This window comes from Rhincodon typus, chromosome 1, assembly GCF_021869965.1.
Source record: "Rhincodon typus isolate 14 chromosome 1, sRhiTyp1.1, whole genome shotgun sequence".
NCBI lineage: Eukaryota > Metazoa > Chordata > Chondrichthyes > Orectolobiformes > Rhincodontidae > Rhincodon > Rhincodon typus.
The window spans coordinates 116,972,835-116,997,103 of record NC_063332.1 but is presented as its reverse complement, the minus strand read 5'-3'; the positions used below and the strand labels follow the sequence as shown (position 1 = coordinate 116,997,103).

At 38.8% G+C, this 24,269-nt stretch overlaps 1 protein-coding gene across 1 annotated transcript in view; it reads left to right on the top strand.

Moving 5' to 3' along the window:
* Positions 1-24,269, top strand: part of LOC109928744 (ankyrin-2-like) — a 909,810-nt gene that overhangs the window by 648,468 nt on the left and 237,073 nt on the right. Inside the window, exons 4-5 of the mRNA XM_048605114.1 lie at positions 4,646-4,744; positions 9,124-9,222. Of these exons, the coding sequence (XP_048461071.1) occupies positions 4,646-4,744; positions 9,124-9,222 (198 nt within the window). The remainder of the gene's footprint in view (positions 1-4,645; positions 4,745-9,123; positions 9,223-24,269) is intronic.

Genomic DNA, 24,269 nt, shown 5'->3' with positions numbered 1-24,269 from the left:
CTGAGATAACAAGGTGTAGAGCTGGATGAACACAGCAGGCCAAGCAGCATCATAGGAGCAGGAAGGCTGACGTTTCGGGCCTAGACCCTTCATCAGAAATGGGGGAGGGGAAGGGGATTCTGAAATAAATAGGGAGAGAGTGGGAGGCGGATAGAAGATGGATAGAGGAGAGGACAGGTGGAGAGGAAACAAACAGGTCGAAGAGGTGGGGATGGAGCCAGTAAAGGTGAGTGTACCTATCTCCTTCCTACCTCCCCACCTACAATCACCTTTACTGGCTCCATCCCCGCCTCTTTGACCTGTCTGATTCCTCTCCACCTATCTTCTCCTTTATCCAGCTTCTATCCGCCTCCCCCTCTCTCCCTATTTATTTCAGAACCCCCTTCCCCTCCCCCATTTCTGATGAAGGGTCTAGGCCCGAAACGTCAGCCTTCCTGCTCCTCTGATGCTGCTTGGCCTGCTGTGTTCATCCAGCCCTGCACCTTGTTATTTTGAAAGTGTGTCTGAGCCAGTAAACTAGTGCAGATAAGGAACAGGTAAAAACAGATCTTAACTTCTGAATCTAACAATGTGAACCCATTTCAGTTTAAAAACATTCCCTTGTTTGCTGAAGTGGGAACAGGTTGTTTGCTAGTTGCAATATTATGCATGAGTGTCAAGTATCTTGTGTGCTCCATTTGCTACTGAGCTGTCTTGTGGACTCTGTCCCACATTCTCTGCTCTAAGCACAACCATCTCCAGTCTCAATCTTCAAAGGACTTGATCTGTAATTCATAGGGTTAATAGCAGATGACCCTAGAGATAATAGGCAATGTACTTTAGTATGCCCAGCCTTGTCTATCAGCTGGTGAACTTAATAACTATTTCTAAATTTTACCATGGATGCTAAGAAATATGTTATAATTTATCATTATCATGTCTTGTGATAAAAATTCAAACTTGTAAAATTTGACCCTGTATACCAATCCAAAAGTGTAAACTAACTTCAAGAAATAATCAAGAATAGCAAAAAAGTGAAGACACCAAATTCACAACACCCCATTGGAAACTTGATGAGAAGTATTCAAATTTGGTCTGATGATTGTCCAGTAAAATTTGCACCTCCAGCATTGAACAGCTCCACCAACAACATCATTTTTCCAGGTCCCTGGCAATGAAAATGCAAGTTGCCAGGGTTTTAAAAAAAAGCAAAAAGTTGATTCGCTGAGGAGTTCTCACCTCTGGTCACTTTTTCCAGAGAGAACTTGAAACCGGTGACAGCAACTAACACATCAGTGGTGTTATGCCAGTTGTTATGACTCCAGCTCATGGTATTATGAGATAAATCAGATCCCTGGCAGAAACCTGGCACAATAGATCACATTTTGATTTGTTTTGGTTTTAATAAAATGTCTCTTGCGGAAACATAAACGTGCAATGTGGTAGATTTTGCTTTAGCAATGAAATCAAAGATTAGTAATAAAACAAGTGGGGAAAAAAACAAAATAAACCAAACACACTATTTTTGAAAACCAGTTCAAAAGTTTTAAATGCACAGCAAGAGTATAATCCCATTAGTCCCAAAATATTGCTATATAAATTGAAAAGAAACAAAACCACTTTTGTATGCTACCACACCGAAACCACCACTCACATAATACTCACGTCAGACTCCTTGTATTTCACACCTTAGTAGGTTTAAGTTACTTGTGACTTCAACTTTTAGACTGCAACTGCAGATAGCTTCCTACAGAAATTATTATACACCTGAGCTTCAATATGCTCAGCTCTAAGTAACCTCTTTAGGATTTTATCCCAACATTTTTGGTCTGGAACTATCGTTAATTCACCTAATTTACCAAATATCTTTCCCTTCTCTGGAGCAGTGGTCTATACAGCCATCCTATTCCAAGTTCTTCACTAGACTTCCCAAAACTCAAAGTGAAACTGAACCCAAAAGTATTTATCCCCAAGTGATGGTGTTTCCCTAATGCTTAAAAAAGAAACAAGTTCCAGAAGCCACTAATAAACCTTGCTGCCCCATTATTTACGTAACTGGGATGAAAAACTATCTAAGATAAACAAATAAATCATCAATGGTGCACAAAAACCCATTTATTTTAATACCAGGTGTCAACAATCTATTTTTTAAAAAATCATCTCAAAAATATTTGCAAGTTAACCATTAAAACTTCTGATATATAGAAACCTTAGAGATTACTAACTCAAAAACCAGAAACCCAAACTTACAATATACCCATAGTCAATACCACACAATTATGGTAGTTAAGGGATTAATTTTCAGCAATCTCCCCCATGTAGGGGAATGTTTTCAGTGTCGTACAGACCTGCACTGTCAGCAACTCGGGGGAGATGATGGGCTAGTGGAACTGTCACTGGACTGTTAATCCAGCGACCCAGTAATGTTCTGGGGACCCAGGTTCAAATCCCGCCATGGCAGATGGTAGAATGGAAATGTGATAAAAATCTGGAATTAAGAGTCTAATGATGACCGTTAGTCCATTGTCGCTTGTTGGGAAAAACCCATCTGCTTCATGAATGTCCTTTCGGGAAGGAAACTGCCATCCATACCTGGTCTGGCCTACATGTGACACCTGACTCACAGCAACATGGTTAGTTCTTAACTGCCCTGTGGGCAATAAATGCTGGGCCTCATCCAATGAATGAATGTAAAAAATCCCAAAGTACGGGGCAGTAGCAGCACTGTGAAAGGTTGGAGCTACATCAGATTGTAAGGCATTTTAATGCCACTGGCAAAATATCGTAAAGCTGATGAATTCCTATAATATAGGCTTGCCATAACTTGAGGACTTGATGCAGAGTAGCCACTCAGACTGATAGTGTGCCAGCCACTTTCCTGATAACGATGGCACCTCCCGTGTGTACCCTGTACTCCTACATCTCCTTTATGGTTACACAACAGAGGTTTGCCAGTCACCGAGCCATGGGCCTTGCTGTTGGCACTGCTATGTGCTTATGGAGTCCACTTGTGTCTTTAATTGGATGGAAGTTCCACAGGCAACTTCTTCATTGACCAGTTCTCACAAGACTCCACCCTGAACTTCCACTACTGCTGTGAATGGACTCAGCACCCAAAGCTAGCCATGATAACCTGAAAATTTTCAAATTTTGGAAGATTTGTTCCAAAATGTTGAGCTACTTCTTCGATATTCACGAATACTACATCCATAAGTTCCCTACCATAAACATCCTGGAAGTGGATTTGCAGCTTAGGCAGGGTGTGCTCTCTGATCACTAGAAACTGAACTGTACAACCACATAAATGCTGTAAATATAAGAATAGGTCAGAGACTGGATATTCTGTGTTGAATGTCTCACCTTTTATCCTGTCCAGCAACAAGTCACAAATCAGAAGGAACACTCTCCACATTTTTATTATTTCAACTGCGCCCATTCAGTTAGGAGACTGGAAACTATTCAGAATAAACTAAATGACTGGTCTCCATCCACCATCGTTGAATTCATTGCACTCTCAGTGACACACTGTGGCTGCTGTGTGTACAATCTACAGGATTTTCCTGCAACATTTTGCAAAGGTTGCTCCATCAGGATCCCAGATCTATGTCCTCTGCCACTAGAATGACTGGGCTAGCAGGTGTATCGATAGTAACTCTGTGGATCTCATTTTCCTGACTTGGACATACGTTAGTAAATGTATTTGAATGTATTCAAGGGCAACTGGATATAGCACTTGGGGTTAATGGGATCAAAGGTTATTGGGAGAAAGCAGCATTAGGCTATTGAGTTGGACGATCAGCCGTGATTGTGAAGAATGGTGGAGCAGGGTCAAACGGCTGAATGGCTGCCTCCTGCCCCTATCTTCTGTGTTTCTATGTAGATGCTTGCTTTTTTGGTATACCTAGATATCTTTTTTTTTCAAATTGGCTGTACCTTGCTGCTGCAATTAGATTGGATTGTTTCTAGTTGCATGTGTGGCTAGAGTTTTTTGTATGCAGAATGAGGGGTTTACATTTTATATCAGCTGCTCTGATTTTACTTACTAACTGGTTTAACAGATTTTAAATGGATCAACTGCCTGTCTTCCGATCATTAAAGATACCCAGTTCCAATTTCATTGCTTGTAGAAAGTTATGTTTTAAGAGCAAACTCCCTTTTCAAAACTGTATACAAAGAATTTTGAAAAATTAAATGAAAAGGTAGTGCAGGTTGTATCTTGAAATCCAGACATTCATGTGATGGTGTAGTTAGCTCCAATCAAGTTATTTGGATTGCTATATTTTCCAATTAATGTGTCTGTCCAGACAGAAGTACTGAAGTTTATTGTTTCCTTACATGTATTAACATATATTGTGCATAGTGTTTTAGAGAGTTCAGCTTTCCAATTTGTCTATGGCTAAGAAGTTGAAGTAAAGCTCCAAATTAAACAGACTACATTTCAAAAGAGCTGTCTGAATAGAGTTGACGGAAATGTTTGTTGATTACGTTTTTTTAGGATGTAGATGAACCAGACAAGCTGTATGCTTTCATAAATGATAATATGCAAAAGGATTCAGTGTGAATACCATTCATCACATTAATTCATCTGAATACAAGTAATCATATGTATGTATATTTTTCTATTGAAATGTAGTTCTACAACGGTATGTGTATTTTACTGTTACAGAATGGCCTCAATGCATTACATCTGGCAGCAAAAGAAGGACATGTGGACCTTGTGCAGGAATTATTGGAGAGAGGTGCAGTTGTTGATTCATCGACAAAGGTAATATATGACTTCAAATCCACTAAACAAAATGCTTCCTTAAATTGTGCCATTATATTTGAAGAGTACTACTACATAGGAACTCCACACTCTTGTAGTCAGAATAAAATGGAGATCCTGAGGTCAAACAGCATCCATATTTGTTATCTATGTCACTTTGGCTCTGTCTTGTGAGGTTGTGTTTCCTGCTTTTGAAGCTTTGTGCATCATTTCGTTAATATCACAACTTAGCTTCTGAAGGCAGAGTTTCTGCTTGAAGCTAATTATTAGTGTAAACAGAGCATTGGAAAGGATTAATCAATCAAAATCCTTTTCTCTGAAAATGTTGGAGAAACAAAATGAAAGAATAAGTCTAATGCAAATTAACAGGGTAGAAGGAATGATTAAAAGAAGTTAATAACTAGTTATCAGATGTTACTACGTTTGGACTGAAGTGATGAAAAAAGGAAAGACTGTGGAGAAATGATGTAATTTTGAATTCCTGACAAGGATAAAAGTACGTTTAATAAGTCTTGATTTCAACTCAGAGGGCTTCTCAGAGAAGAAGCATTTGGATCACTTATTTAGAGTTTAGGGGAAAGCAGGGGAAGAGTTTAAAAGACTGACTAGAAATGTAGTAATATGAACGTTAGTGGCCAAAGTTGGATTGTCTAACAGATGAGAAGTTTCCCCTTGTATTCTTTCCAAGACCTTGAGAGAAGAGTGGTAAAGTTGTTCATGATATTGGAGAACTATTCAAATTTGGGTCAGGTTCAGGTTTTGTACAGAAGTAAAAGGTGATGAGGGGATGGCAGTACTGAGGGAAAGAATATTCAAAGAAGAACAGTGAGTAAGCATGGTCTGAGGAAAGGTGAGAAGTTGAAATTGTAATGAATGTATCAATCAGGATTGGGAGTAGTCCATTCAGCCCTCCTAGTTTGATCTGACTGTAACCTTAAATCTGCCTACTTGCCTATTTCTGATAACCTTTCAACTCCTTGCTTCACAAAAATCTATTTACCTATCCTTTCAAAAAAAAATCAAGAACTCTGCTTCCACTTCCTTTTCAGAAGAATCCTTTGAAGAGAATTCCAAAGACTGACTACCCTTTCAGAGAATAAAATTTGCCTCATCTCTGTTTTAAATAAACAACTCCATATTTTTAAACAATGACCTCTACTTCTAGATTCTCTGATAAGAAGAAAAATCCTTTGCATATCTACTCTGTCAAGACCCTGTCAGGTCCTTGTGTTTCCATCTAAACACTACTTATTCTTCTAAACTCCAGCGGATATAAGCCTAGCCTGTTCAACCCTCCCTCATGAGATAACATGCCATGCCAAGTATTGGTCTAGTAAACCTTCTCTGAATTGCCTCCAATGCATTTATATCCTTCCTTAAATAAGCTGAATAACACTGAGCAAAGTATTTCAGTTGTTGGCATGATGTAACCCTCAATTGGGCATTAGTTGCAATCCATGGGCCATCCTGTCGGGATTTAATTGATTTGGAGGATGGAAGATGGTGGACTCGCCATTTGCCACCCTTTCCCCGATCAGATATTTTGCTGCAAAATTCAGGACAAGGGATTGCACAAAATTCCACCCATAGGGTGAATGGTGGAACCTGGATCTTCCAGATGTTGAAGGACTGTGGGATTTTTTTGGTCCAAAAAGTATGAGATAAGAATATAGATACAGTGGGTTAATAAGACAGTGCAGTAAGGTATACAGTGTATACCTTCTTTCAAAAAGAAAAATTGTATTTGTTTTTGGGATATGCTGCAAATCATATTTTATTTCCAGTCCCTGGTTATTATTAGAAGTTATTTCTTTTGGAAAGTCTTACAAAGTAGCTCTGATGTGAGTCTTCGGTATTCCATTCCAGGATTTTCACTCAGTGATGCAGAAGGAATAATGACATGTATCCATGTGTGTCATGGTTGAGTGGATGAGTGGGAAGATATTCTGCTGGGTTGGTGGAGGTGATGCTGTAGTTGGTACAGGTCAAAGAGATGTTTGTGGTGTTTGCTCAGTTGCAGCTTAAGCTTCCCAAGCAATTTCAGGACTTTAGGTATTCTGCAAGGTCCTATTATGCATGTCCTGACTTCGGTCTAGATTTTGACAATTTAAGTATCACAAGAATTTGACCATTGGTCATGTGAAATCACTTTAAATTGAGTTGGATAATTAAGGAGCTGAGAAGATTCATGGGCACTAGCACTGGTGCTGGGTAGGAGTGAGCTGTTCCATTGGAATGGGCTCCATTCAAGCGAGGCTGAGACCAGAGCACTGGTGAGCCACATAGCTCCATTGGTAAATGGGGTTTTAAACGAGTGGAGGGATGAGATGGCATTGGGATGATTCAGCAATGGATAAATTCAAAAGCATTTGAGAAATTTTGAGGTTGTGGCTTTGGTTAAAAATAGTAGAATAGATCAGAAAAGTTTTTAGTTTCAGTTTTGAGATTCTGTCATCCCCCCTGTCCATTAGACCATAAGACACAGGAGCAGAAATTAGGCCATTCGGCCCATTGAGTCTGCTCTGCCATTCAATCATGGTTGATAAGTTCCTCAACCCCATTCTCCCACTTTCTCCCCGTAACCCTTGATCCCCTTGATAATTCAGAACCTATCTATCTCAGTCCTAAATGTACTCAATGACCTGGCCTCCACAGCCTTCTGTGGCAGTGAATTCCATCAATTCACCACTCTCTGGCTGAAGAAGTTTCTCCTTATCTCCATTCTAATAGTTCTTTCCTTTACTCTAAGGCTGTGTCCTTGGGTCCTAGTTTCTCCTACAAATGAAAACATCTTGCCAACATCCACTCTGTCCAGGCTATTCAGTAGTCTGCAAGTTTCAATTAGATCCCCACTCATCCTTCTAAACTCCAATGAGTATTTTCCCAAAGTCCTCAAATGTTCCTCATATGTTAAGCTTTTCATTCCTGGGACCATTCCCGTGAATCTTCTCTGAACCTGCTCCAGGGCCAGTACATCCTTCCTGAAATTTGGGGCCCAGAACTGCAAACAATACTCCAAATATGGCCTGACCAGGGTCTTATAAAGCCTCAGTAGTACATCCCTGCTTTTATATTCAAGTCCTCTCAAAATAAATGCCAACATTGCATTTACCTTCCTGACTACTGACTCAACCTGCAAGTTTACCTTGGGAGAATCCTGGACTAGAACTCCCAAGTCTCTTTGCACTTCAGACTTCTGAATTTTCTCCCCATTTCTGTCCTAGCCGGTCCAAACCATTTTTCTCTGAAAACTGTTTTTTCGTATATACCATTATAGCTTCCCTTTAATACCTTGAAAACTTGATGAAATCACTTTTGCTTATTGAATTCCACAGAATAAAGCTTTTGTTCATGTAATCTCTCTTCCAAGTTTAAGCCTAGAAGACCTTGGCTTTCTACTTGTCCATCTAAGTCACCATAAACATAATGGGTACTTGGAGCTGCAACACAAATCCTTGCTGCACGTTTCAAGTCAGATTCTGCTAATTATAGGACACAGCCATTACCTTTACTCATTGTCTCCTGACGCTAAGCCAATTACCTAACCAGGCCAATAGTTAGCCTTAAATTCCAGCTTTAACATGCAAGAACAGTCTCTAACAGACTTAATTGAATGTCTTCTGGAAGTTCATATAAATTAGATGCTTGTACCTTACTCTGGCCACTGCTTTAGTCACGTCTTCAAAAAAAATCCATTTACAAATCTATGCTGGCTGTCTCTGCTCAGATGAAAATTCTTAAGTGGTCTGACAGAATTGATCATGGAAGAATGTTGCTTCTGGCTAGGGGAGTCTAGAACCAGGAGTCACAAGTCTCTGAATAAGAGGCTGACTGTTTAGGGGCTGAGATGAGGAAAGGTTTATTCACTAAAGAGGTAATAGATATTTTGTAAGTTACTACTTCTGGGCTGTGGGTGCTCAGTAATTGATTATATTCAAAACAAAGATCAAAAGATTTTTGTATTCTCAGGGAATTGAGGAATATGGAAACCATAGGAAAGATTTCGCTGATGTGAAAGATCAGCCATAATCTTGTTGAATCACAGAACGTGCTCAAAGGGTGGAATGATTGAGTCATGCTCATATTTGTTATGGTTGTGAAATAAACAACATTAACATATTCAACAGCTGCATGCTATTATTTTCAAAAGTGGGCCAGTATCCAAGATTTAGCCATCTAAATGTTTTCTACTCAAAGAACCTCAGTTCTTTACTGATGAATTTTACTGAACCTGAATGTTAAAAAGACCTTTCTTAAAAATATTCTCTGTCTTCAGGAAATGCATTCTTTTCTGTCTTTGCCTCTCTGTCCTGAAGGTGGAGGCTTGTCATAGGCTTTCTGACATTCTTTCTTTCTAATTATCTTGTCTCTCTTTCTAGAAAGGAAACTCAGCCCTTCACATTGCATCTCTGGCTGGACAAACCGAGGTGGTAAGAATTCTAGTGAAGCAGGGAGCCAATATCAACTCACAGTCCCAGGCAAGTAACTGAAACGTGTCACGATCGACAATACTCTACATTTAGCCTAAAACTGGCAACACACAAGTTGCCTTCTATCAAGCAGTGTCGTTCTTTCTGAAATTAGCTCTGCTCCTGGTATCACTTTGCCATTCATCAATATGTGAATTTATGAACCAGTTTTGAACCTTGTGAGTTTCTATTTCGACCGACTTGTCTTTAAAGCATTAAGCAAATGTATTATAACAGTAATTCAACATTCAAAGTCTTTGAAAAATTGCTAAAGAGAATGATTTTCATATATCCATGGGGAATGTTCAGTGCTTTTGTGTCTTTCCTATCATTTTGATAATTGACCCTGCAAATTGGAGAATTGCAGCCAATGTGGGAGTGGGGAGTTCAGTGGAGACTGACTCTTTGCCCACAGCACTGAGAAAGCTCACCAATCAGCGTGCTAAGAGCTGACTTACAAACTGATTGGCCGATTACAAGCCTTCAGAATGGAGTCTCCCCCTTTCAGAAGCTGCCAGCCCAGCAGAAGAGGTTAAGTGGCTTTCTTTCGCTTCTCAGTAGGAGGTTGTGTGGAAATGGAGGTCAGGGGAGTTGGTGGCAATGGCAGGGATGTGGTTTTAAGAGACTATTGCCATTCCTCCCATTTGGGCCTTCGTTTGCTCCCAGGATGTGGAAGACTGATTCCCCGGCGTCCCCACCTGCGATAAACAGACAGACAGGTTGCCCTGATTTTCCAGTCAGGAAACCAGCCACTTTTCTTCCCTGCCAGAGAGGTAGGTAATTGGGCTGGTGGTGAGTTGAGACAATTAAATGGTGAGTTGATTGACCAATATAGAGCATTAAGTGCTGGCAAGTTGAGAAAATCCCCAGTGGGTCCCTCTAGTCCAGCACTTAATTATTGAGAGGTGGGGTGGTGAGAAGGGGCAAGCATCTCTCTCCAGAACTAACTTATCCAATTACTTTCTGCTCTTACCACCTCTCTTGACAACAACAGGGTGGAAAAATTTCCACTCAATATCTTTACAAATTGCTTATAAAGGCTCTGAGTTTGGCGTATGATTTGCAGTTTACAAATTACAGCCCTTATCACACACTGTTATCCATATAATATGCACTTGAGAGGGCATTTTAACCTGTAGCAAAAACAAAATAATAGTACGATACTACTTTGTCACATAATCTTGAGTATTCTTTAGGTATGTGATTTATATTCTCTCCAAGTTATTTGTGTTTCCAACGCTTATTGTTTCACATTAAATGTTATTGCAATCCAGCTCCATGAGACTATGCATGTATATGTATTGTTTGCAAGTACATAATTTTCTCAAGCATCAACAATAGTTAGTTAAGAAATTTAGCAGAATCTATCTTGCACTTAATAATCCCTCAGCACTTAGTAGCAGCTGCAGAGCAGAGTGTAATGTGATTCCCCAGGGGAGATTTTAACTTTCACCATCATGCAGACAGCTGGTACAGGGATTAACCCCACTCCTCCCCTATAGACTGTGCCTTATATTCCTTCCCAGTTTGAGAAAGGTACCACAATAATCATGGGTTGTTGAACCTTAATGTCAATTGGACAAATTAATTTGACAAAGATAGACTTGAGGAAAAGTTTATAGATTGTGTTTGCCACTGTAACATCGAGCAATATATTATGGTATAAATTGGGAAACGACCAAAAGTGACCACCATGTTGGTAGTGACACCGTAGCCTCTGCTCAATATCATAATCATGAGCCCTGAACCTTGTCCAGGTCTTGGGCTCATTTAGTATTACCAACAAACTATTTGGATGCTCTTTAGCATCTTGCTGGATTGCTGCAGTGGCAAATTAGCTGCCTTTTCCATGGAGCCACATGGAATGGAAGGGTGAAGATGAGATTAGGCTGGCATCTAGCAGAGTTTTGTGAGTCCAGGAGGAAAATTAATGCTGCATTTAGTCTCAGTTAAATAGTTTTTTTTACCTTGAAGAAGCAAAATCTCACTTTTCCTGAAAGGCTTCCAATGATCCCTTTTAAGCCACCAAGCACTGACCCCAGAAGCAGATCCTAATTGGCTAAGATGGCAGCCTAATGCTGACATAGGTTGGTTAAAAGGCCTGCTTTGGTTGTCTACTATGTTATCGCAGTTCAGTTTGCAGCTGTTAGGCTTTCTAGCTCTCACCACTCACACCCCCTCAGCTTCCACCCATCGCTTCCACAGAATTTCATACCCTTTATTTTACCTCCATGCCAACACATGCCCCACACCCACCCAAGTCTATGACTCCTTAAACCCACATGTCACCTCCATAATCATTCACCCAGTATTCATCATGGGCAGACCTCAAGAGCCATGTATAAATGAAAAGAAAACTAATAACAATGTAATACAGCTCCCACTCGTTCACACTCAGTACTAAAATAACACTCCATTTGTGAAATCCATTCAAAGCCTTTAAATCTCTTCAGATGTTTAATCTCTGACAGAAATCAACAAATTTGTATTCCGACCCCACATCAAAGGCAGCAAATGTTGTAACAGCTTTTTCATGCTGTCAATCGCACTGGAAATTCAGAAACCCCTGCTGAGACAATTGTAGCTCTTGAAACTCTGTTAAGTATTCATCATGGCATAATATCCCTTGGAGTAATGTGACCAAAGAATTCTATTAAAACAGCAGGACAAGATGGCATTTTTTTTCCTCCTAATCTCCATCAGATGGCCTGTCAATCAAAGCAATTCAGGAGATTTTTTAACTCCTGACAGTTTAAGCCTATTTTTAAAGGATGGGGGGTTTGGTGGGAATTAAAAAAAAATGACAGATCTTATCCACCCTTCAAGAATGTTTTATATCTACTCCATAAATTTGTAATCCCAATGTGGATTAATGCCCTTGCAATAGGTGCTGAGTGTCTGTTTGAAACTCGGCATTAGTTCAAATGGCCTGGCTGAGTTTGGATTTTCTTCCCTGTGAGATTCACAGCCTACCCCTTCTCATGGCGAGTAAAACACTTAATCTGTCAGAGGAAGTGGGGTCAGGTATTCGGTTTCACCAGCTCACCATTTCTATAGCTCCACATGCTTTTGCAAGTTTGCAAAAAGTTTGGCTTTTTATGTCCAATTCTAACTATCACACTTTTTAAGGAGATTGTCAAGTACTTGGAAAAGGTGCAAAGGAAATTTGCCAGAATCGTATCAGAGATAACGAAATTCAGTTGTGCGGAGAAACTCGAAATTTTTGTGGCAGAGTGAAAAGGCTTTTATCTTTGGGTCTGTCTGTATTAAACCTGACAAGGTGCATTTACATAGCATCTTTAACGTCATAATTCCAACAAAAGTGCTTCTTAGGAGTGGTATTGAACAAAATTTGACTGAAGCCATGTAAGGTGATGCTATTATTATTAACAGTACTGGAGTTGAAGAGGTAGACTTTGAAGATCAGCTTATGGAAGGTAGAGGAGAAAAGAGGCAGAGAGGTTTAGAGAGCACATTCCAGAGCATGTGAACTAGATGTCTAAAAATACAGCTGTTGGTTCTGTTGCAAAGGTAATTAGGGAATCCCTGTGACTAATGCTAACAAAGGGCCTGGATCATGGAAATGCATTTGTTCCATAACAACATTGCTTCAATAACCTCTTAAAAATGCACTTGAGCTATTTTTCACTTTCTATGCCATATGCTAATAAATGGTACTTGATTCAAAATTGAATTGGTAGCCTTGTCACCCCAATAGCTTGAAAGAACAGGAAAGTGCCATTTTAAGAGATCTACCACTGGAAGTGCAAATTCCATTTTAATATGCAAAACATGATCTGAGAATCATGATGACCTTTTCAGTTTGGAAGCAATACCAACCTGATCCTCAAACAAGTACGTGAAAGTGAAAATTGGTCACATTATTTTTAGTTATTTAAAACAACAAATCTATTTTTTAAGCTCTTCACTGTCTTCAAATGTTTATTGTGAATAGCAAGCTAATTTAATTGGTTAACATCTCCAATAATTTGGTACCATTTAACTGGCTGGAGTATAAGTGGGTTCTTAAAGTAATTAATGATTTCAGTGCAGTCTCAGATTCAATGATAGTTGTGTTGTTAGTTTGAATTTATTAATTGTAATTCACCTTTTTTTTTGATTAGGGTTAAAAGGAGCAATGATTTTTCTTTAGCAAAAACAAAAATTCCATGGGACTGATCTACAGATATGCAGGAGGGTGACAATCTGATTTTCTGAGTGAACATTTTCAAACATAATGTTGTCATATAAAGTTACATTTTGAAGAGTTTCACAAAACGTGATCACGTTTCTTTTACTACCCAGTATGCTCTGGGAAGTTTTTGCCTTGCATTCAGTGGTTTTCAAACTTTAGTGAAACACACCTGATGAAGAGCTGACCTATTTATGAGTTCTGAAGGCAAGAAGTGGTACATGTGTATGAGTGACCAGCTTGCAGTTAGCTCTATATTCAGTAACTCAGTAATTTCTGTAAATTGACTCATGGAAAAGGAATTAGTATTTTGTATAGTATAAGTAAAGTCACACTAAGTTCAAGACCACGTTTAGAAACAATGTTATGAAAATTCCCATACAAAAGCTCAGATTAGAATTTTTTTCAAAATTTCTAGTGAGCTACCTTAGCAGAGCTAGATAACAATTTATTTTAAACGATCATACAGCAAATTTTCTGACCAAATGAAATGTTTAATAATTGTGCTATGATGTCTCATGGTATAAACTGTGTGCTTTTTTTTTGGTAACTCTTATCTTTACCACAATGTTGAAGGAAATCAATGGTCTTCACTTTCTGCTTTTACATATATGACCCAATGTAGATTTTCAAGGTAGAAATAGCCAGTGGTACTAATTATTCACTGCTATAAGTGAAAGCATCCAATGGTTATGGTGTTGTGCAGTCTAGGATGACTTTCGTTCTGTATGTGATATTTCTTCTTGAACTGAGCATCTGATTCTATATCCTCTCATCACTAAGCCTACTTTCATCTCCATAATATCATCCATCTGAAGCTTGCCTCAACCAATTTGCTGTTGAAACCTTCATCCAAGTTATTCTTAGTTCCAAGTTCAAGCACTCAAGTCTTTACTAGTTGGCCTCCTAGCGTATCTCCTCCGATAACTTTCACTCATCCAAAGCTTCTGTCCTGACGCACACAATCCTTTTTAACTGTCACACCACAGCTTATTGACCTAGATTGGATTCTGTCCCAGCAAAATCTCTATTTGAATATTATCATTCTTGCTTTCAAATCTTTCCACTTCACCCCTCTCTACTTCTATGACCCCTTCCAGTCCTAAGACACTGTGCTACTTCAATTCTGGCCTCTTGTGTGTCCCTGATTTCCTTTGACTGTGCCTTCAGCAGTCTATGTCCTAAGTTGTAGAATTTCATTCCTAAAGCTCTCCACCTTTTAAAATGCTCCTTTCAATTTACACCTGTGACCAAATTCACACAACTTAATATCTTGTTTTATGGTTGCCATGGGGAAATCATAAACCAAAATACCCAAATTCACTGGATAACCCAAAATGAAAAAAAGTTACAGTTTGCCACTTCTGGGAACTTTTGACGTTAAGTCAAGTTAGCGCCAACCCAAATTACACAATGATATATAAAATAATAAGTCTGACTTTAAATGGTCTATACAACAGTGTTGCAGTTTATGCAACCACAAGCATTTACATCACTGTCTTTCCCAGTATGGCATTATGTAGCTGTATAGTTCCAGAATATGCTTCATTCATAAAGGGTAGGTTGGGACTCTTATCTGATAACATGTTCACATTTGAGTTAGGTGGGTGTGATTATTAGCAAGACAGACTTCTATAAGTCCTCTATCCCCACAACATTTTGAATGATATGGCTTTCCAAAGTTTCTTATCAATCTGCCCAACCAATAACACCCCAGTCCACGGTTTACCCATTCTGAGAAAGCACCCAACTAATTAGTGTCTCTGAGTTATTTACAAAGCTTTCCAGATTTAGATCATTTTCACCAGCTTACAGATTTACTTCAAAAGCTCCTGCTTCCTTTGCTGCCAAACAGAAAAAAAAATCCTAAGAATTATTCCTTACTTCTCAAAAGAATTTTGTGTGTTCCTCATTCTATAATGGTCTGCTTTCTCTTTGTGTTTGCATCTGGGCTTTTTCCCATCTGGTTCTCTGTCATCCTCATTATCTGACCTACATGTGACTTCAGACCCACAGCAATTTGATTGCCTCTCAATTGCCCTCTGAAATGGCCTAGCAAGCCACTCAGTTGTATCAATCACTATGAAGTCTCCTCTGTTGTAGCTCTCCTCTGTGTTTGGCTGTATGGCTTCTTTCTTAACATCCATCTTGTTGGCAATGCTTTCAGGTCCAGAGTCAACAGACCACATGGACTAATATTTCATATTATCCAAAAAAAAATTACCATTGATTCCTTTAAAACTTAATGGAAACTCTACAACTCATTTACAAACATTATTACGGATTTCAGAGACCTGTAAAAAAAAATTGCAACTTTTCTGTACTGCTTCCAGTTTTAAGCCTGTCACACACTTTGGCTCAGTGTCTGTTTTTTCTGTGAAATCTCTTTGGGACACTTGGTTATATTAGAAGCACTACGAGTCTCTCAGGCAGTTATACTCAATCGCAACCCTGAAACTTGGTGGCCGTCCCTCCCACTCTCCTGGAGATAACTGTTGGAATTCAACGAAAACAGCATAAACAGTTTTATTGGACATCTCCCTCTGGTTCTGTTGCTCCTTACTGGTTGTTTCAGCACAAAAAAGAAATCAACATAAATTCCATAAAGACATATGCAGACTCATTGACAGATTTGCATTACTGCAGCTGTTGTCAGTCAGACTGGGCCACAGCAGTTCCATCTAGAGTAGATTCCAACACAAAGTTTGCCAAAGTTACACTCATTGCAAGACAGTTGTTTATTTCCATCAATTATTTTAAAGCAGCAATAACTGGATACCTGTTGAAAGTTGGATTATTTAAAGGAAGCATATTCAATTTGGGATCACTTTTAGCAAGGTTAAAAAATACATCTGCAACAACGCCTGATCTTGCAGTCATCACCAAATCAGTAAAGGAGAGTAGATTAGTGCTTTGTTAATGTGTGTAATTCTATATTTTTCTTCTCTCCCCTGTACAATTAGCCCTGTGTAGTTGTTGGATGAAATAACATGTAGGTTTTAGATGTGATGCTGCTGATTAAGCATTCTGTTCCAGCTAGTGCATCCTATCATGAATTCTTCAAAGAGTTTTTGGAATAATTGTTACGTGTGTTGTTCGCACCTTTGCAAGTAAGCTGAGAGTGTTTTAAGTTTTATTCACCACTCCAGCTGGAAGAAACATGAGCAGCACTTTAACAAATCAGTTTTGGGGTTAACCACAAAACAGCTGGCCACCACTAAATGGTTTTTAGCTTTTTTAAAAAAATTAACCTATTTTTATAATCAACCTGTTCAGAGATTGTTATGACACACCTCTAGAGCAGTTGAGACTTGAACCCGGGCCTCCCAGTCCAGGGTAGGGACACTACCGCTGTGCCACCAGAGTGGACATCATCAGTTGAAGTGTGTTAGTTAAGTACAAGCAGGAACTACCATTTAACTTTTATTGAATTGTGCAGCCCCTCTAAATGTTTTGCGCATCCATGCATGGTAAACTGAAAGGCTGACTTGTATAAGGGCTACACAAGGACTTCTGGGTTGTTGAGTAGCCGTGCAAATTAAAGGTGACATTTGTGAGGAGGTATTTTAAGTAGGAATAGATAATTCTACTAGTCTCTGAAGCCGTTTCTAGTGTTGGTTTCAACTCCCTTACCAAGGTGGTGTCCTGCCCTTGAAAACAGCCAGTCTTAGTATCTCGGCCCAAAACGTCAGCTTTCCTGCTCCTCTGATGCTGCTGTGTTCATCCAGCTCTACACCTTGTAGTCTTAGTATCCTGAAGCCTCTGGAACATGCTACTATTTTAATATCCAGGTCAGGCAAAGGGAGTCACGATTATACTTGCCTCAAATTAATTGCTTACTCAGCTACTTTAAAAGGATGGTAATGGAAGGTAATTTTCAAATCAGCTATTGAAATTAGCAGTGGACCGTATATTCTTTCCTAGAGTAAAATAAGTGATAAATTGAGAATCTTGTCTTGCATTTGTCTTACAGCTGACAGCAGCCCTAAGATTAGTCAGATTGTTGTAAGGTAAAATTTCTATAAAAGTACACAACAGATGTATAGAGGCATTATTAATCTCTTGACACATATGAAAGCCTAAGATGTAGCAGCAGAAAGAGTTGAATCTGCTTTGCCATTAAACGAGATCATGGCTGATCTGATGATCCTCCATGCCACTTTCTTTCTTTCTCTCCATAAGTTCAGCATAGATTTTAATTTTTTAAAAAACTAGCTTCTACAATTTTCTGCAGTAAAGAATTGTACAAACTCACCACCTTCTGAGAGAAGAAATTCCTCCTCATTTCTCTTTTAAATGAGCCATCCCTTGCTCTGAGTTTATGTCTGCTGGTCCTAGAGTCTCTCACAAGGGGAAACAACGACTTAGCATCTACCTTGTCAAATCCCTCGATAATCTTTTATATGTTTCAATAATGTTGCCTCTCATTCTTCTAAATTCCATTGAGTGCAGGCCAAACCTACTGAACCTCTCCTCGTAGGAATTTCCACCTAAAGCCTGGGATCAGCCTAATGACCCTTCTCTGGATTGCCTCCAACAGCGGGATAGCTTTCCTTAGATAATAATGCCAAAGTGTTCACAGTATTCTAGGTATTCCTAGCTAGTGCCTTGTATAGTTTTGGCAAGATTTCCTTAGTTTTATACTTCATCCCCTTGGAAGAGAGGCCAGCATTCTATTTGCCTTCCCTATTAACTGCTGAACTTGTAGGCTAACTTTTTTGTGACTTATGCATAAGGACCCCAAATCCTTCTGTTCTAGCATTCTGCAGTCTTTGCCCATTAAATAATTTTCACCACTTGTTATTGTTCCTGCCAAAGAGCATAACCTCCCAGTTTTCCACATTATATTTCTATCTGCTCAGTTTTTCCTCACTCAATTAACCTTTCCATATCTTTGCAGACTCTTCATATATTATGTACATAAATGGCCTTCCCATCGATTTTTGTGCCATATGTAACCTTGGCAGTGCTTTTCTCATATAAATCATTAATATATAATATAATAAATAATTATGGTCTCTGCACTGATTCCTGTGGCTCTCCCATATTTACAGGTTACCACCTTGAAATAGTGCCTTTTATCCAAACTCTGTCTTCTATTAGTTAACCAATCCTTCATTCATGCTAATATGCTAATCCCCAGCATGTTCTATTATTCTATTTAGCAGTGTTATTTGCAGTACCTTATTGAATGTATTCTTGGAAATCCAAATATATCACACAGAATGGTTCCCTTTTATTTATCCTGCTTTTAATTTACTCAAAGTATTCGAATACATTTAGCATGAACTATTCAGCCATGCCTACTCTGCTTGATTAGATTTTTTTTTCTAAAGGATTACAACCTTTCCTGAAAGCAGAAGCAGTTCCATCAATAATATTAAATCTTTCTGAATAGGAGGAAGTTTGGGGAGGCGATGGCCTAGCAGTATTATTGCCGGACTGTTAATCCAGACACCCAGATAACATTCTAGGGACCCAGGTTCGAATCCCACCACTGCAGATGGTGGAATCTGAATTCAATAAAAAAAATCTGGAATTAAGAATCTATTGATGACCATGAATCCATTTGGTCACTAATGCTCTTTAGGGAAGGAAACTGCCATCCTTACCTGGTCTGGACAACATGTGACTCCAAACCTACTGCAATGTGATTGACTATGAACTGCCCTCTGGGCAATTAGGGGTGGGCAATAAATGCTGCCTAGCCAGCGATATCCTCATCCCATTAATGAATAAAGAAAAAGAAGTTGTTCTCTTTATTTGCACAGTTCAAATGTGCTTCTTTTTTCACCTTGGTTCACAGTACATATTTTTTCCTAGCCTTTGGGGAGAGTTGGCAAACAGATAAAGTCAAAGAATCATAGAACCCCTACAATGAGAAAACAGGCCAGTCGGCCCGACGAGTACACACTAACCCTCCAAAGTGTATCTCACCCAGACCCATCCCCCCTACCCTGTAATGCTGCATTTCCCATGGCTAACACACCTAATGTGCACATCCATGAACACTACCGAGTAATTTAGCATGGCCAATCCATCTAACTTGCACATCTTTGAACGGTGGGAAGAAACTGGAGCACCTGAAGGAAACGCACGCAGACATGGAGAGAGCATTCAAACTACACACAGACAGCTGCCTGAGAGTGAATTTGAACCCAGATCCCAGGCACTGTGAGGTAGCAGTGCTGCCTCATGCAGACCCCACAAGTTTCCAGAAAACTATGTAGGATAACGGGTTAAAATTTCTGCCGGAGCAGAACTTTGGAGTATTAAATATGCTGCACTTATATTGGAAATATAGAATATTTATAACACAGAATGAAGCCACTCAGTCCTTGTCAGTCAAAGAATATTATCAAGCTTAATCCCACATTCCTGCTCAGTGTCCATACCCCTGTAGTGAGTAGTTATACTTTAAGTGTATATCAGACATATATTTTAAATGCATTGAAAGGTTCTGCATCTACTACATTATCACGAAATGTTTTTTCAGACCCTAAATACCATGAGGACGAAAAGATTCTACGACATCACTCTGTTGATTCTGGCAATTACTTTCAATCACTGTTTCTTGTTTATGTTTTACATTTGTACAACAGTGATTTGATCATTCCTACCCACTGTCTCTAGGCTCTTCATAATTTCAGCTCCCAGTTAATTCTCCAATCTGAACAAAGAAAAAAACTATTTATCCAATCACTTTTAATAGCTAAAATTCACCCCTCCCAGCAACATCTGTGTGCCCTTTCCGGTGTAATTCCTTACAATTTGGTGACCAGAAATGTACACCACACCTTAGCTGTACTTACTGTAGTGATATAAAAATTGTTTTAATTGTGGAAAGAAGGGAAAAGTAAAGATCACATTACAAGCACTGTAGCTTAAGAGGGGCCAGTTTGAATCTGTGGAAGACCTTAGGCCACATCTGTAGAATTGTGTATGTTTTGGAACACTTCATTATAGAAAGGATAGAAAAGCAATGGGAAATTTGTAGCATAGATTCTCTCTTTTGTTACTTAGGGTGAACAATTAATTTATAAGGAGAGATGTGATGAGTTTTTTATTTTAATAACCTAAGCTGAGTTACTTAAGAGGTGATCTTCTGGACCCTTCAAGTTTAATAAGGGTTAAAATAAGTAGCCCTAACTTGCTTGCACAGGTCAGTAAGATGTAATGGGCAGACATGAAATTAACATGCTCACAAGTAGTATTAAAGGAAAGGTTAGTTAAAAAAAATCTTTGTACGGCCTTGGGGGAAAGTACTTTGTCCCCATAGAGAATCTTTACAAAGAAAAAACAATTTTTCCCCTTTACTGTACATGTTTGTGTATTTCAGGCTATAAAAAGGAATAACTGTTTATATTTGCCTATTACAAACCAAGTGCATTGCTCAGCATTGCATCTTCATTGAATTATTATAAAACAAACCTTATTCAAAAACGTTATCTCTATTGAAGAAACTTGATTGATGGATCTTTTTTATTTTCAATTTGAGTCAGAACCTCAGGTGATTGGGATCAGTTTGAGTCTTGGACCAAAGTTCAAATGATTTTAAAAAAAACGCCATAATGTATTGAAGTTGGCAGAACAAATCGACAAATCAATTATCCAGAATATTCCCTATTGTTTCATCACTCAGATTTCTACTTGCTGTAGTAAAGAAGTATTAAAAGAAGCATAATGGATTTAATTTGGTGATATCACATTAACAGCAGCTAGAGTGTGGATTAGGATTAGAGTTACAGCAGCTTCAAGCCAACCTGCCAATTTGCCCTTCCTTTGAGCATGCCTTGCCTTTTGTTCTGACATCATTGACTTAACTCAAATATTTTAGTGTCATTTCTGTGTTATTTTACTGTGCAAGTCAACTTGCTTTCCTGCTGTAAAAGATTACTGTACATTCAGAATCTAGTTTCCCTTGACTAAAGTGTTTCTTGAAACACAGTGAGGCAGATACTAACATTTTTACACACAAGTGAGATGTTAAGCTAAAATGATTTAGATTTTATATCATTAACATGATACTTCATTGTTGACGGTGTTAAGCAGTTTTTCTTTTGGGGAAAGAAAGTTACTGCCATATGAAACCCTTCATCCAAGTCTCCAGAAGTGTAATTGCCCAAGCTATAACACTTCATTTTAATACTTTGTGACACTTAGATTTGTGATATTTTTTCACCAAAATGGCAATAAAATCCAACTTTGTTCAAAGAACGCTGCTCCTGAGTGATCAATTAAATTCTAGGTGGTAAATAAGTAACACTTTTGTGATTATAAATAGCACAATAATTACAGGAGTCACTTCTGAAGTATTGGCCACTTTAACAGCAAGATTGTCAAATTGTGATTTAAATAGACAAATAATTTAAAAAAAAACATATATACAGTGAGGCTGCTAGCGTTGTAATTACCTAAAATATCAACAAATTCCTAAAGCATTTGTGCAGAATGTCAAACTAAATTGTGATTAAGCAAAGATTCAATCTAACACAACAAAATACTAATAGTACTTTAGAATATGCGCTGTAGGCTTTGCTATTTAATTGCATAGCTTATTATTATGTGCTGCTGGGAAGTTTCATTTGAACCACCTATTCAGAAAGATATTGACCTGAATTTAGCTGCATGCCATGGCTCCTAAAGCTGAGACCTAAAGCAGTTCCTGAGCCTACACTGGCAGGGAACGTGACCACGAAGGCCATTTTACCAGCAGTGAACAGTTAGGAGGTCAGGACCAGGATGATCATTCAAGCAAAAACAACGGCTTGTTTCCCTGAGCAACCAGCCCAATCAGAGGTAGCCATGTTGAGGTTGCAAATGGAAGGAGAAGATAAAAATATTTTGTTACACGCTGGCCCCAGGATGCAGGGATGAACTCTTCAGATGCAGAGTCTTAGCTGTGGGCCAACTCCCGAAGAAGCTACTCTGAGTGAGGAAGATGGCGAACTCATCATCTGGTAGGGTAGTCATTCCAAGGCTCAAAATCCCAATGGGTCATAAGATCACTATCAGTAGACCAATTATTTACTTCAGTTGGCCTCTGGTCAGTGGGTACTGAGCTAGTGTCATTTCTGTCATTGATAATATCCTATGGTGGCAGAAACATCCTGTGGACAAGGCAGTCCAGTTCAGGAGTGTTCACAGTGGTGGTCAGCTGCTGAGGATATTTTTAAATTTGATACTTTTAAACTATGTGTAGGGTTTAAAAAAATTATCTACAGGATGTGGGTGTTACTGGCTACGCCAGTATTTAATGCACATCCCTAATTGCCCAGAGGGCAGTTAAGAGTCAACGATATTGCCTCAAAGTGAAAGTGTCCTCTCTCTTTCAAAGTGTAACTTGTAATTTCCTGCAAGGATCCATGTTGGAGACTCAACAATTCACCATATTTATTGATGACTTGAATGATGACATTGAAAGCCATGTATCCGAGTTTGGTTCTGATATAAAGATACCAAGGCTTTGTAAATAGAGGTGGATATAGATGGAAGTATAAAATTATGAGGAGAAATTAATTGATTAAATGAAGGGCAAAACTGTGGCAAATGGAATTTAAGGTAGAAAAATTTGAGAGTGTCTACTCTGGACTAAGAAAGGTATAACAGTCTTACTTTCTAAAGGGTGAAAAGTAAGAAACAGGGTAGGATTCAGAATGGACATGCAGGAACATAGATCATGAAAATATCGTGACCATGTGCAGAAAACATCAAAAAAAATCAATGAACTACTGACATTTATGTACAGAAAATGAAAATACAGGGAGTAAAAGTTACGCCTTTCAAAAATTAGGAAATGCTGTTGGATGCAACGGTAGACAATTGGACTAGACTTCTATGAACATGAGTTGATGCAAGAGCAATTATAATGTAAAATCTGAAATTGATAGGTATTTTAATGGAGAAAATTCAGGGAAATGGGACATAGACAGATATGTAGAGTTATCAGCCATAAACACATTGATTGGTGAAACAGGTTTGAGGCATTATGTAACCTTGCTTATATGCCAGTGCTCCGATATCTTCATGGTACCCCAATGAATCAAACTGAATACCAGTCATCCGCTCTGATGCAAAACCCCAGCCTAGTCCAGTAGCTTCCAAAGCGAATTGCTCCTGTCCAAAACCCAATCAGATAAATTCATTTCTTTTCTCTCTACCCTTTTCAACATTCTCAGTGGCTGGCTGGCCACCACTGACCCACCCTCGATTGGCCATTTCAACATCCAATCAACTGCCAGTCCCTGAGCATAATAACATCTTGGTACTGAATAACCTACAGTGTTCTTAAAGCAGTAATTTAACTGCACTGTCTTTCCAGACCAGTTTCCAACAACAAACATCAATCTTTTGTTTCTGTCCTCCTTTCAAAAACAAAACAAGTTGCTGTTCAAAGTTAAATTCTCAACTTCAACTCTCAGTCCCAAACCAAAAATGAAAAAAATAAGAAATATATATATAGTTAAAATATATCAGTCATGAAACTGTCGATTCCCTAATAATCCTCCACTGGTAAAAGTTGGATCTGTTGGAAATAGGGTCAGGACTCTTGCATCAGGGTTCTGTCCACTGTTTTTTTATATCCCCAACTGAGGCCCGATTCATACTTCTATTGGCAAACACATTCAAATTGGAGTAGATTTTAGCGATGCAATGGATTTTAAGCAAGCGTAGAAACAGAAGGGGTGGTGGAGGAAGAAGGCAGGGAGTGGCTGGAAGAACAAAAGGAGGGTGGAAGGTGGTAGAGATAAACTGCCAAAAAGTATTACAGTGAAATAAAGAGATGGTAATGGAACAAGTAGAGAAACAAAAGGCCAAGCAGCATCATAGGAGCAGAAAGGCTGACGTTTCGGGCCTAGACCCT